This window comes from Oxyura jamaicensis, chromosome 10 (assembly GCF_011077185.1).
Source record: "Oxyura jamaicensis isolate SHBP4307 breed ruddy duck chromosome 10, BPBGC_Ojam_1.0, whole genome shotgun sequence".
NCBI lineage: Eukaryota > Metazoa > Chordata > Aves > Anseriformes > Anatidae > Oxyura > Oxyura jamaicensis.
The window spans coordinates 14,853,308-14,868,369 of record NC_048902.1 but is presented as its reverse complement, the minus strand read 5'-3'; the positions used below and the strand labels follow the sequence as shown (position 1 = coordinate 14,868,369).

General features: G+C 44.0%; 1 protein-coding gene and 1 long non-coding RNA gene across 15 annotated transcripts in view; one reads left to right on the top strand and one right to left on the bottom strand.

The window, feature by feature from the left end:
* The window catches only part of AKAP13 (A-kinase anchoring protein 13), a 205,697-nt gene that overhangs the window by 126,783 nt on the left and 63,852 nt on the right, over positions 1–15,062 (top strand). For 11 of the 14 annotated variants that reach the window (XM_035335274.1, XM_035335269.1, XM_035335270.1 and 8 more), the window contains one exon: positions 13,098–13,179. In XM_035335274.1, coding sequence (XP_035191165.1) covers positions 13,098–13,179 — 82 coding nt within the window. Of the gene's footprint in view, positions 1–572; positions 680–3,040; positions 3,180–13,097; positions 13,180–15,062 lie in introns of those variants that run through there. The other 3 variants (XM_035335281.1, XM_035335278.1, XM_035335280.1) reach the window with 2 other exon arrangements.
* On the bottom strand, positions 2,581–2,961 carry LOC118171856. The gene is made up of 2 exons (XR_004753432.1): positions 2,835–2,961; positions 2,581–2,730 (listed from the first exon to the last, which is right to left on the bottom strand). It is a non-coding gene; the product is annotated as an uncharacterized LOC118171856 (long non-coding RNA).

Sequence of the window (15,062 nt, the reverse complement as noted above, 5' to 3'; positions counted from 1 at the left end):
CATTTCCTTCTGGTTGTCCGAGGGGCCCCGTGGTTCAAAGGTGAAGTGTGTTACCTGACAGAGCTGTGCAGCTGTCATTCAGATGAATCTTGGGCAGTGGATGAGGAGATGCCTTATATGCAAGCAGCCATCATTGAAGTGATCTGGAAACAAATTGAAACAACTGCCGTGCTTGTTTAAAAAAAATAATAATAAAGAGTTGCTACATAATGAAACGTTAGAGCATCATTAAGGCACAGCGACTGCTGCAGATTCCTCTACCTGACCTAAATTCACACGCTTTGTTTATAAGTTCCTGTCTTGTAAATTTAGATTTGAGGAAATCCCTGCCTTTTATGGTAGCGTTCGAGGGGCTGGAATGCTGTCACAGCCACTTCTGATTCCTCATCTTGACGGGCACATGATTGCTGGGATTCATTACTTGTGGAGAAAACTGGTGGCTCCAGAAAGTCCCCAAAGCACTACCACATTTCGTGTGTCCTAATACTGAAAGCAGAAGCTCTGCTCGTTACTGAGGGGAACAGAGTCATTGGCGGAGCGCTCGAGCTGGGGGTCGTTGCCGTAAGAGAGGCTTAGAGAGGAGATCCTCCCAGTTCAGTGTGGTAGAGATGAAGCTTTGGGTTGTGAGGGAGAGCCTGGAGCCTGATGAAAGTGGGGCGGGATGCCTCGCGTTGACTAGGTAAGAGCCCCTCATCGGGTGGAGGTGACCCCTTGGGTGTCCCCGGCCTTCTCCGGCCCCTGAGGACCTACTCAGGGCACGATGCCCAGCGGTGGGCCTTGGGTGGTGGCTGGTCACCACCCCACCGAGCCGAGCTGGCTGAGGAAACGAACACCCTTCTCAGCTTGCTTCCTGAGCCTGCTAGATCTAGAGGGTGATTACGTTTTTCTATAATCTGATTGTACAGATTTGTGGTGTCAGAACCAGCATAGCTCAAAACAGTACTTACCGTTTCTGTGAACTCTCGCTCCTCAGCCTTTTACCAGAGGCGCGTACGTGGGTCAGTTCCTGAGTTACTCGCGGGCCGGCTTCTGGTGACACGGTCGGGTGGCCAGGAGACTGGGTGGCAACTAAAAGCGAGGAGCTCCAGTGTGATGGGATTTCTAGGTTTAGGCCTCCTTTGTAAAATTTTCCTTGCATTGACATGACAAAACCTCATTTTTATCTGCTGGGAGGATGCGGGGCTGTGGCACCTCTACCAGAATTTGAGGCGGTGGTTGCAGAGAGCCTTGTGTGGCCTGGGGCTGTTCCCTGAGGGGCTGGATGAAAACACTCAGCAGCCCCTAGCAAAGCTTCGTGAGCACAGGAGACGTACCAGCTCACTGGGTTGTTCGTTAGGGTGGCGTTTTGAGATCTGCAATTAAATGGTGGTTTGATAACGCCGTTTTCGATGTCTTTGTCACCTGCTTTGTGGCACAGGTTTAACAAATCCTGTATTTCCAGCTCTCTGCCCCAAACAAGCAGCAGGTTTGCTCAGTGCAAACTCCTGCACTCAAATCCAACCACAGAACTCCCCCTTCCCCTTTTCTTTTCTCTTTTTCTTTCTTTCATTTTTTTTTTAACCACCCCCATTCTCCTTTGAATCGGTGAATGAGAGAATGTCTAAAGCCAGGGAAGTATGGAAAGATTTTCTCCCTGGAGAGGTCAGGGTGGGGTGGAAAGCGGAGGGGGCTGCGAGGGGGCAGTTTGAAAACAGGAAACCATGTGGCAGCGTGCACGCAGGGCCCAGATGATGTGAATGAGCTATTGAGAGATGGGGAGAGACTCGCTGCCTTGCTCGGCAGTAGAAAGACTGAAAAAACTGTGTTCTTTTTTTATTTTAAAGAAAAAAAAGTTCTGCCTTTCAGATTAAAATAAATGAGAGAAAACTGTATTTTTCTGAGAGCAAGGTACTGAAATCTAGTGCTTGTCTTCGTGCTGCAAACATTTAGAAACAAAAATGTAAATGGCTGATTTCCTTTTTTTTTGTTGTTTGTGTGTGTGCACTGCTTGAATCATAAGTTTCCATTCCTGTTTTGGGGAAGCGCTGAGCCTGAAGTTGTCTGTCTGTCACTCACCTGGCCCCAGGGGAGAGGGAAGAGCAGTCATTCTCCCTCTCCTCACCTCCCCGAAAGCACGTACCTTTGCTTCTCAGTCTCTTTGGACTAAGCAAACACACTGAGAGGCTGAAGCTGGCGGTGGAAGAAGCTGCAGAAGGAAAACTGCTGCTTTTTCTTCCCCACCTCCCTCCTTTTTTTTTTTTTCCCTCTCTCTCTGAAGAGATGAATCATGTTCCCAAAACTGCAAAGAAATTTTCAAAGCTGGGAGAACACTGGTGCAGTACTAAAAAGGCAAGTAGTGACGTCCCAGCTCAAACCAGGAGGGAGTGGCTTTATTTCATTATTTTCTTTCCTTTTGCCCTGTGCTGTCATTAGAAATTTAAACTTAACGCAAAACCGAGCCCTCCTGTCTGGTGAACGGTAGACTGGCTCAAAAAGAGGAAAGTACCTTTTTTATTCTTTCTTTCACGTCCTTGTGCACTGAAAGAAAGTTGGTGACAGTATTTACTTTGGATACGGTGATCGCCTTTTTTTTTTTCCTTCTTTTTTTTTTTTTTTCCCTGAATCAGACACGTCGTGGCTGAGCCTACCTTCTGCTTTCCCCTCTCGGAGCGTCCCTGTTGCACCCGTCTGGCTTTTGTTCTTTTCTCTGTTAGGATTTTCATTTTGGTGCTTTTTGGATATCAAAGTTGCCTGGAAAACTTTTCATTATTAATATAACAGGAAGGCTGATACCATTCTTAGCAGCTACAAAAAAATCATAGTAATCATATACGTAGAAAGCTCTCTCGAAGTACCTTTTGTTTGCGATAAGTTCCTGCGTCGCCTGCATAAGCAAATCTGTTCCAAGAAGACTTTATCAGCCGGTCGCAGCTCTGGGATTTTCATTTTCCTGTTAAGAGGCTCGGACAGGCAGGCGTGCTTCGGAGGGCAAGGAGCCGCGGGGACTCCTCCGAGCACGCGTGCGAGCGGTCGGGAGCGCGCAGCACCGCGGTCACTCTGGAGTTCATGGTGGGCTCTGCTCCCCGCGCTTCGCCTCTGCTTGCGGCCGTGTGGACAAAATGTACGAACGCCACAAGAGGCGGTACAGCCTGTGCGACATTTCCAAGGTGGACAGGACTGTAGATGTGGTGTTGTTAAAGGTATGGTGCTTGTTTATGTCTGTTAACTTGCTCCTTCGTCGAGCGCGGCCCGCTGAGCCCTGAGCTGGGTGCTGTGGGGAGGGGGATCAGGTGGAAGAGCTCACACCCTTCGGGATGCGGACGGGTTTGTGTGGTGACACTAGGCATGAAGTGGCTTGATATTATCTCACAAGCAAATAATCCGCCATGGCATGCAAGCATGCTTCTGGAGAGCATTCTCTGGCCATTTTCCCTGTCCCCCTGTCTGCTGCCCTTAAGCACTCGCATCGCGATTTGTAAACTTCACACATCACGGGTGTTTTTTCTGTGCCTTTCAGTCAAGGCTTTTCATTTCCAGTGGTCGCTTTTGGGGTTGAAATGTCCTGTCATGTCACCTCCTCCCCCCACAATGTATTCTGCCAAAAAAAAGCGTGGCAGATCCTCCTCTGCCTCTGGCTTTTGTTTATATTTGAAGGGTGTTGCTGTTGATCTTACTGTTTGGGTGGGAAATTTGACTGAAGATTGGTCAGAGCAAGACCTTGGCTAATTGTCCCAGCGTTCCTCCTCTAATCTAAAATTAGCATGTGCTCCACCAAATGGCACAGTGGCAGTCTGGGAATGTCCTGTCTCCCTAACAGCTTTGTGGAGCTTCAGCAGTTTCCTGGCAAAGTGGATGGAAATCGGAAAGCAGCCAGAGGGACTGCAAAACACAGACCGCCTGAGATATCTTAACTCCTGGATGAGCATTTTTCCTTTCCCCCTCTCTTTCTCTCTCTGTTTTCTTTTCCTAGAAGAGGCGGTGGGTTTCTGCATGATTGTGGCTCTTCCCTTTTTATGGTTTTTGCTTCATGGCTTTGTGTCAGGGTTGAGACAAAAACCTTGAAGATGGTAAATATTTTTATTTTCACATGCTTCTGGTTCTACTTCATGTGCACTAAAAGTGACCAAACGTTTGCTAGGTTAGCTTGCAGTGTTTAGGAATGAAAGTGTTGGTTTAGGTTTTGCTTTTTTTTTTTTTTTCCTTTCATTGAATGCATCCTTTTTATGTGACACCAAGCAAAAATAACCGTTAACCTGTTTTCTGTATCAACTTGATCTGGTATTTTTTGGACTTTTCTCTTAATGATGTTAGTTGCAGATTGAATCCCATGGGTTTCAATCTCTAGGTGACCCTACAAGTCATTAAAAAACACAGACATACTGTACACACACTACTCATGTGAAATGTCTGTTTAATGATACTTGGGAAAAGAACTGGTACCTCTGACAACCTTGGTTGCTGATGTAAAAAGCAAAATATATATTTTTTTTCTTTTGTTTGATCCTAAAGAGTATCTGGATGCCTGGGTTGAAATGTAACTCACTGCAATTCCCTGACTTCAGTATTTCTGATGTCATCAGTTCCCTAAATTAGTTTTTGTTCAGCAAAGCTTAGATTTTATAACAAAGTATGGCTCTCGTTAGTTCCCACTAGTATTTTCCTAATTGAGTTTCAAAACTGTGGGTTATACTGTCTGTTCCTGCAAGTGACTCAGTGTCCATATATGTGTGCATGTGTGCACGCAGTGCTGCTCCGAACATCGGCTGTGAAGAGTGCAAATGTTTAAAATAGGAGGGTGCTAGTGACAGCTATGTTATAAGCAGCTTGGTCTTGATATTTAGTCAGTCTTGGTGCTTTAGCTGGTTTCTATAACATAGCCAGTAGATTAAATTAAATTTTGATGATCCAGGGATCTAAGCCAGCACTAGACTGCGTCAGTGGCAGATCATCTCTTGACGTTAATGGGAGCTGGATCAGACCCTTAACAAGGGAGCTGTTTTTTTGTTGGGATTTTTTTGTTGTTGTTTGCTGGCTGGTTGGTTTTGTTTTTAATTAAATTACTGAAATAAAACTGTACCTTATGCAGGTCACTGTATTTGGGTGTGTAAGAGGGTTTCTTAGGTGCTAAATATTGAATAGCAAATAAACATCCATACAACAAAACCAAATAGGATCCATTAATAATATTTGGTCTGAATGAAGTTGCAACAAGAAACCTGCTAAGCTCCCAGCAGCTTTCAGTTTGGCCAGTGGCTGACTTGTACAAGGTGTCTTTTATTTGGGTTGTAGATGAATATGTCCTTTGCTTCCTTTTAAGATGGGGAACTCAGCAATCATGATATAGGAAAGAAAAACAGCTGGTGGAGAAGGCAACTGGAACAAGTTGTGAACAAAGGAGATCATCTGTCATTTCGGCTGCCATATGTTTATAGATGGTATTTTATTTGCATTGATTGCAACTGTTCTCAGATAAAGTTGCAAAAGGCTTTTGGTTCCTACCAACTACTTTGCGATGCACGTCTTCTGAGGTATCGCTGTGCTGGGGCTAAAATTTTCCATGTTTAGATTGTGCCTGAAGAAGTGGTTTGTGAAGTTATGTAAAAAACCTCAGCAATTCTGGGGGCTGATGCACACAGTTATTTTTTACTTTAACATGGTTTCCTCCTCCTCCCCGCATACAAAAGCAAAAGTCAGCGGGTAAAGCTTCATCCTAACTCATTGTTGGAGGTAGGACTTCATCTGTACTGTAGCTCTTTTTGCTGCTGCAGCAGCACAAACGTGGTGTGCTTGGTTACCGACCACAGCGGCTTTTGCCCCTGTACAGGGAACCCTGTTTGATGCAGAAATGGCGTAGAAATTTCACATCATCTTCCCCGCTGAGCTTGTAGAAGAGGAAGGAGAAGGTGTGGGTCAAGTGGGATATCTGTTGGTCTGAATGATTCATTGAGCTCCAAGCAGCACTGTGCAGGGTAAAGCAGCCTGCACTACGCTGTTCCAAGACCCAAAATGGGAAGTTGCAATGTGCCCATGTGTGAGTTGGCAGTGCTATCTCATTTCTTTATGTGGTGCCTGCTACCGCAAATATAACTGTCAAGGGACAGAACACAGATACCACAGGAGCTGGCACCTTGCAAATACATGCACAGTTAGAGACATGTTCAAATTTCGATGATCAGTTTGTTCTTCTCGGTTGGAAGATAAGAAGTGGGCTTGTTTTGAAAATGGGAGACTGAGCAACCACAACCGGAAATATTTTTTTAGTTGTTCATTGACTCTGTCAACATTTCAGCCTTGTAGATGAATACTCAAACTGTAATTATTAGGTAGAAGGTGTAAAGTTGTTTTTTTTTCCTAACTGGGGAAAACAAGGTTTGATTTAGCTGCTCTTCAGACTAGCAGATCTCATTCAGCTTCCAGTTAAGGCACATAATATTATTGGTGAAAATAAAATCAGCCCAGTGTTCTAAAAAATAATTAAGACATTTTGAAATTAAGGAGGGTGGCATATTCCATCCATTTTTCTGCTCCCTCCTTACAGGGCTTCTCTGGCCACTAAACATCTGCATGAACACGTAAGGCAAAGTACAGTTTGCAGCATCCTAAGCTAATAGTACGTGGAGAACAACCCAAATTACCTGAGGCTAAGGTTTCTTCCATTGTTTGTTGTCATACTTGCAAAGCATTTTTATTTTTTTTATAGTTTATGTTTTTGATTATTTGCATGGGTTCTTTCCTTCTTTGGGGGCTGGAGCTGAGGGAAGTGCTGTCCTTGGATGGTGGGTATGCAGCATCTCATCAAACTTTGCAGCCCTAAAATAAATCCGAATTTTAATCCTGAAAACAGCATCTACCCACAGTGATTTTGTTACTGAAGGGCCAGCAGGACAGACGTATATTTACGATGATGTGGAGAACCTTGACTTTATCTGTTTGCGCCTTGTTTAGAATCCGAACAGGGAGGATAACTAGGATGAAATGGATGTGTTTTCATCCTGGACAGATACACGTTCATGTGAATTGTGCTCCCATTTTAGTCAAGAGTTGTGTCAGTTTGTGGGTTTGGTTTGGTTTTGTTTTATGCAAAGCCATTGCTGTTATTTTCAAAGCTTAATTAAAGCGAGTTATTAACAGGACTCATTTTGCTGCTGTGGGAAGATCCCCCCAGCGCCAAGGGCTGGAAAACCTTCCTGGGGCAGACACTCACTTCCCCGTTTGGGACGGTGCCAGGGAGAAAAGTGCACTCTAGGAATTCAGCATTACTCTTACACCACAATGTGCTAATTTATGCAGCCATTTAAAATGTCCTGTGGTTGTAGGAGCCTCTTCCTTTAGCGTAGTTCTCTGTAGCACTGCACACTTGTTGCTGTGAGCAAGGTCGCTCTGGACCTCCTGGACAAATTGTTGTCCTGATGGGAGGTCACCGGTGCTGATTTTCTGAAAAGGTAGGTTTGATGCAGCATGTTCACACCGCTGGATGGTAAATCTCTATAGAAATCACAGCAGGATTGCAAGTGTTGTCACTTTGTCCCTTTTGACATACTGGAGAATGGTCTCTGCCTTCCTCATCCACATTGTAAAACCTTCCCCTAAAGCTTAAGGCAAGAAAATGCACAGGGAGATTACAAAAAAAATAAAGAAAACCTTCAAAAAAAATCTGGAATTTGTAAGTAAAGTGGTATGTCTCAATATTACCTGCTAAGGTGACTATCAAAGCATTGCTTTTGAGTCTTTGCCCTTGAGTTTTGTATTGGTGGAGTTTGTTTCCATCAGCGGCTGCTGAAGGAGGATGGTGGAAATCCTTTCCTAGGTGCCCCATCCCTCACGCTCTTTTACAAAGGGATTTGGAGGATCTTGACAGGTGTTTTTCTGAAGGAGATGAATTTGATTTCTAGCTCAGGTATTAAAGGCAACAACTAGATGATTCCATCATCAATAGAACTGTAAAGTTAAAAGTTTATCGGAAGAAACGTGGAATTCCAGTTATGTCTACAAATTTCTTCAATGAAAGCAGTATCCCCTGGGAATTTTTTAGAAGCAGGTAGTTCCTAAAGAAGAGTTAAGACTTGCATTAGATTTTTTTTTTTTAATAATTGTAAAATTTCTGGTTATGAAACAAATTAGTTATAATTACAATTAAAGAGCTTGTTTTCTGCTATTTTTGTCCTTCTGTGGGTATTTCAAATCTTTCCTAGTGTCAGTTACTGCTCAGCATGGTGCATAAGTACTTAAAGATACACCAAGCACGCTAAAATTACTATACTAAATATTTTCCTTTGTGCAATGGTGTCTGGTTTTAGCTACAAATTAGACCTTAGTTTGGGAGCTGGGAAAAAAAGGAGAGAGAAATGGAAACTTGTAAAATTAGGACAAAGTTAAAACAATATGGAAGTAAGATGAATCTCTAGAGATTTGCTAGGAAATGAAAGTTAAAATCATGTGGTTTCTTCTGCTCTGAGATGCTTCATGTTGATTTATATTGCTACCAGCGAGGCTGTCAAGTGCAAACTTTTAAAGTAGGGGAAGATTTCCTGAGAGGTCAGTGTGTTCCTGTTATTGTGCAATGGAAGGGAAGTGCTATCAGAAGAGTTCAAATAAAAACAGAGGGAGGACTTTCCCGTGGTTATCTCCCATCCTAAATTTTTTGAGTTATAGAAGGGCCTGGCAGCTGCTGGTGCTGCTGGCAGGTAGCTGCTTTGGGAAACCAGTGCCTTCCTCGGAAGGGATGCTCTCGTTTGGGGGCAATCCCTGGTAGGAGGCTGTGCAGGAGATAGCAGCTGGCCCCCAAAGCCAGCACAGCACAGTTAGAAAGAGGCAACTTGGAAATGTCTTCTGAGAAGGAGGAACGGATTCTGGTTTGTGTGGGCAGGCACTACAGAGGACTGGAAGGGGTAGGATAACTCCCCAGGACAGATGGGTGCGCAGGGGGAAGGGAAGGAAGAGCTTGGGGGAGATGCTACAGAGGAAGATCTCTGCTCCAGCTGAGGGAATACGGGCTGGTGGTCACTAATTGCTGCCACATGATGGAGAACATCATGACCCCGTTTGTCTCGCAGATTGTCTAGCGCCGTGCTTTTCTTATGCAAAGAGGCTTCTGTACTAAGTCACTGCAAGTTGCAAATTAAACGTCTGCAGGAAGAGTGGCTCTTCGATTCAGGAAATACAGGCATGCGTGCCCAGAACGAACAACCAAGCCGTCTGCTGCCTGCAGCTCCAGCTGGTGTCCTGAAGCCCTCTTTGGACATTTAGTCTGTGAGTGTTTCACAGGCAAACAGAAAATCCTTTGGGATTCACTTTTTGGTGCCTGGGGACGTGCTTCCATGATTCATTCAGTGTCTGCGCTGCAGATAAACACATTCAGGCTTCAGCATGGAAAAATAGCTGGTTCTCTCCTGGCGTTTTTTCAAAAGCTGCATATTGAAGCTCTGTTCCCAGGGACTGTTTCGTGTTCCCTTCTGCCATCTGAACACCGCCGCATCCTCTCTGCTCCCGCCGCAGCGATGTGGGATGCCCAGAGGCGATGGGCTATAATCAGTGTGGGCAAGGAGGAAAATGAGAAAATGAGTGTTGTTTTTTTTTTTATTTTTATTTTTTATTTTTTTTTTTTTTATTGTCTTCTGCGGCCGTCAGCCTGCGGTCCCGTTGTCAGGCTTCTCATAGCGGAACATAGGCTAAGGGAAAAAGGAAGGGATAGTTTTGTTATGTATGTTGTGTATACATCTGTGAAATCCCAAAACAACCTAATTGCTTGTTACATCACACTGGTGCACTCCCCAGCCCTGGCGTTCTGGTGCTTTTATGGTATTTTCTCTATAACCCATGATGCCTACAGTCACTAGTCACAAATGAATACGAGCAGTCTTCAGCAGTGGATGGTGGGGTTTGTGTTTTCAGTATCTGTGGACCACCCAGTTTCCTGAGATCTTGCAGTAAACCTCCCTCAAATCCTGTCTGGTCTCCTTTTGGCATAGGGAATGCTTGTGTATAGTAGTGGTTTCCTTTGTTTGTGTTTTGGTGGCAATTATTATTATTCCTAAATTAGGGCTACTGAGATAAATATTTAGTTCTTAATACTTTATTTGGTACATAATCAGGTACATTTGAAAGAGCACCTTAAACTTCAGTATTACTTTTTTTCTACTGTTTTTTTTTTCAGAAAAAGGCAGACATTTTCAATACTTGGCACAGTCACAGGGCAGAGGATAGAGCTGGCTGGGTAATGGGAAAAATATTCAAATCTTTTTTGAAAAAATGCCAATGTCTATAATGCATTTTCAGTGAATGAGTCAACTTGTTCTATTAAAGGAAAAATATACTGTTAATTCAGCCTAATTTAATTTATTCTGTCACCAATCAACTGCTGGGCTGTAAACAGTCTTGAATCTTCTCATTCATTGCTTGTTTTTTTGCTGATTATTGAACAGGGTGCTTAGTTATCATTTTCCAGTAGTGTGTATCAGTATACACCAGGAGTAGCTTCCATAAATTTCGTGGAGCTACATTGGTTTCAGAATAAGGAAGATGAGGCTCAATGTGTTCGGGACAGAGTTAGGTGCAAGCCAGTCAGAAGGAGGCAGAATTTGATTTTATTTAGGAGATGGGTCATTCCTTCATTTGCGTGGACTTGAGCAAATTTGCATTTATCCTCCTATGTGTGTTCAGACTCAACCTCTAGATTTGCCTTTAATTGAATGTAAGATAATGTGCTCCAAACTAGATTCTGCTTTGGCTCAAGAGAAAAGAGTATTAATCTGATTCTCATTGACTTTATAGTGATAATGTGATATTTATTGACTTCACAGCTCTTCCAAGAGTAAAAAGTATGTATAAACTCTGTGGTGAAGTTCAGTTGCTGAGGTTAGGTACTGCTCAGCCTTGCTAGCAGGCTGGTTCTTCCACTGAAAGAAGCAGAAGTGTGATCCACTCTCCAAGCAGCAGTTAAAACTAAACGCCTTTATGTCACTTTGGAAAATAAGGAGTTGTTCTTTTGAGTATTTGCTTACAAAACCCTTTGTCAAACTTCAGAGTGCCTCTCCACCTCCCCTCTTTTCCCCTCCACCTTGTTTAATGTACATGTAACTGTTTGCTAATGAAGGTGCTGTACTGAGGCCTGTATTTGTGTGCATACAGTGTGGGGCAGCAGAAAAGAGAGAAGGTGGCATACACATTGTAAATGCGTGTGTTTGAGTAGGGGTGCAGGGAAGGGTGGGATCTTAGATGTATGTATGTGTAGGAGGGTCATACGAGATCTTAGATGAATGTAGATGAGGATTCAGTGAGCAGAGGCAAGGAGCAGCTAGTGGCAAGTGTCCACCAGTGTGTGCACATCCAAGGAAACCAGTCTGTAAAATGGCTGGAAGTGGGGAGAGACATCCGAGGCCGGTCACTGAGGTCACTTTGAGACCTCACTCCGGTACTGCATGAGGTCTTTGGCTCTCCTGAGAGACTCATTTTTTTCCTTCTGAGACCCGCTTTGTTCCTTCCTTGCCTCCCTCAGCAGGAGCTGCTGGTCAGGGAGGTCACAGCACCCTCGCTTTTACGGGATTTTATGGGCACATCACATTCAGACCTCTCAGGTTTAGCCGAGCCTGGCTTGGAGCAGCACAAGGGGACTAACTGACCTGTCAAAGGCCCTTCCAACCCCGTTTTGTCATCACACAAGTATGGAGGAGGACAAAACCTACGGAAGAAAAATGTGCAGCTGACTTTTTAGCTGACGGGTCTTGGGGGAGTGCTGACTGGTGTGGTGAGCGGGAGGGCACCGGGGCTGACAGGAGCCCTCCTGCTACCGGCCAGGGGCTGCAGCCAGGCCGCCACAGCAAGCGGCGCGCTCTGTGGGCTCGGCCAGAAGGGCAAGGATGGGGGTCCTTAGAGCAGCGAGTCCTGTCAAGGATAGGAGAGTCACGGAGTTTTGAGAAAGGAGAAGATCAAAGGGATAAGAATCTGGCAAGGGCCTGCAAGAACGGAGCAGAATCTATGAGGAAATTTGGAGACGGGCAAGAGGCAAAAAATAAGTAGTAAAAATTCTGTCTGACAGAGAAGGAGGAAAGGAAAGCCAGAGAGAAGGGAGGAGAAACATTTGTCATGAAAAGTAAGACAAGGTCATCCATTTCAGCAGCTTGCTTTTAGCTAGAACGGGTGGGATTGTGTGGAGGGGGGCAAGCGAGGCGCGTCCAGGCAGGAGGGGAAACAACCTCGGGGTTGGGTGAGGTGGTTCGGGTGAGATTTGTGTTTGGGAAAGGCAGAACGGCAAGGAGAGAGGGCAGAGGAGTGTTCAGACTCTACTAGTTACCGACAAAAGCAGTGGGAAGCGTACGCCGGGTGAGCCAAAGGTTGTGGATAATCCAACAAACTTCAAAGTTGGACAAAACAACCCAAGTGAGGATGAGTAAGGCACAGGCAGAAGGGGGAAGAAGGCCGAGAGCAGATCAGTCATCCCTGCTGAAAGACTGGAAGTCACAGAGGGTGAGGGACAGGGTGAGATGATAAGGCTGATGTTGAAATAAACCATGTGACCAGGCTTAGTGTTAAAACAGGGTTTTCTGACATAGCCGTCACTGCAATTAATGCAAACGTGAAGTCAAATACACAAAGCGCTTCTGGTTCTCACCGTAACATGGACACTTCCATAGCCCTCATTTCTTCGCTATCAGACCTCCGTGCTATCTTTAAGGTAATTACCTTTGCGGCTATATGGGTGGTAAGAAATTTCTGTCCCCTAGATAGTGAACTGAGACAGAAGGCAGAGGAGTATCTTGCCTGCAGTCCCACTGCAAATGGAAGTGAGAATTGAAGCCAGGTTTCTCGAGTCCTCCACTAGTAGCTCAAACGCTGGCTCATCCTCCCTCTGAACTCCTGCCTTGAGCAGGAGCCACTTTAAGTCATACTTTCCACGGAGAAATACAGCTTTTGGCATATTGTAATGGTTTGTTTAGTGATTAAAAAAAAAAAAAAAAAAGAAAGAAAAAAAAAAGTAAGTTACTTTTGAAGTTTTTATTACTGGGACAAAATTAAGCCATAACTATATACCTACTGGTCAATGCAGAATTAAGTCGCAGAAGAGGCTAACAGAGAATAGCAAAAGTGGCCTTTCTTTGATCTGCTGTTTCCCATTTTTTCAGATAAACCGTGAAAGCTGGTGCTCGCTGGAGCCATGTCCCGACTCTTCACTGCTGGAGCGCAAGCGGACAAGGGAGTCTCCAGGTAAGCTGTGTTTTCTTGGACAGCACTCAGGCAGGGGAGCAGCCCTGTGTCTCTCCATGCTTGCTTTCCTTGCCTTTTCTGCCCCCTTTTTTTTTTTTTTTGTCATCCTAACCTCAGCGGGGAAAAATACGTAAACTAAAGAAAATGTGTAATGAATCTGTCGTGAGTCATTGTTAGCACATGGTTGCAGCACTTGACTTGTAGTGAGCTGGGTGGTGTGTCACCCTCTTAAGTAATTGTGCACTTGAAGGATTTTAGTATTTCAATTTTTTAATAAGCTTGAAAGAAAGGTGTGATAGAGAAAACTATTTTGTTTTCTAGATGAAATGGTAATACAATAAAAGGGAAAAAAACGTCAAATATGAATTCTCTTAATCCTTCTCCAGATCCAAATCAGTGGCTCGATTTTTTGTTTTGTTTCTCTTTTTTCCCTTTTTTTTTTTCTTTCCTGAAAGTTCCCATGATTTCCAGGCTTCAGGAAACAGAAAGGCTGTTCAGAGCCATCGTTCCCACACCCTACCCACCAGCCCTGCGTGCTGGCGGGTGCTCTCTGTCTCTTCCACAGGGACAGAAAATCTTGTCTGGCAAGTTTCAAAGAGGGGTTCGTGTCCAAGATAAGAAAAAAAGCATTTCCTTTCATTGAATTATGCATGTTCAAAACAAATACAGTAATTTTTCTGGGCTCTGAACTGAGACTTTGCTTGGACTTTTCATCGAGTAGACACTTCTTGCTTGGTTGTCATCACAAACAGGGATCTCACCTGAATCACCTTCAGTTTGTCTGAGGAGATAGAAAAATAAGGATTTAATCACTGTTGAAGTGATTCAAATCTAATCTTTTCAGAATATAGGCTAAGAAGTGATGTTGTAGGTGACTGACCTGGGGGGTTTATTCTAGGTAGAAGTTCTAGCTCCCACCAACGTGAAATAAACACTTTTTTTTTTTTTTCCTTGACCAAAAAAAAAAAAGGGAAGAAAAAAACTTCCTGTGAAGTACAGGTTCGAATAGCCACTATCAGTGAATAGCTGTTTCATGAGTGTTTTACAACAGAACTTGCAATATCACCATGCTGCCTCTTTACTGTTTCCCTGCATCCCTTGCATCCAGATCTGGTATTTTTAAGCTTTAAGCTTATCATGCTTCATTTGGCTGCAGAATTACATGGGCTCATTTGACTTGTTGAAACTCTAATCATCCATTCACATGGATCAATATTAGTTATATACTTATTAATTATCTAATACAATATTATACTACAGAAATATAATATTTATGATATAATCAGTGATACATAAATATTAATTAATAATTACAGTAATATGTGTCTGCAACACAATGAGGCAGGTTTTTAACATGCTGAGGGAAATGTGCTCTCTTGTCTGCAGCAGCAGGAACATCTCAGCTCTCTAAGTCCTGGCATTCCAGAAATAATGGAGTTATGCTCACATGTCCCACTGTAGTGCTGTGCCCTGAGCGAGCTCCCATGCTGCGAAAGTAGAGCGGGGAAGGAAAAACCTGACAGCATGTGACAGCAATAAAACCAACAGCTCTCATAATGTGGCTAATGTAAAAGGACACAACTTGATAAGGAATTAGATCTTTTTCACCTGCTGAATAGTCCTGCAGAAATTGCTTGTAAGGATAGAGTCGTCAAATCTTGCAAAGTAAGTTCAGGAACTGTAGCTTCACATTTCTGCTCCTACTTTTGAAGCTAAAAGCCTTGAGGAGTGTGGCAGCTATGTAGCTATCAGCATGCAATTAGGGGACTCAGCCCCACCTTGGAGGACATGAAGCTTTGGAAAACGTGCATGAAAGAGATGTTTGGAAAGTTTCTTCCTTGGGCTTTCTACTGTGTAACTTCTGTATCACGTGCAGAAGTGTG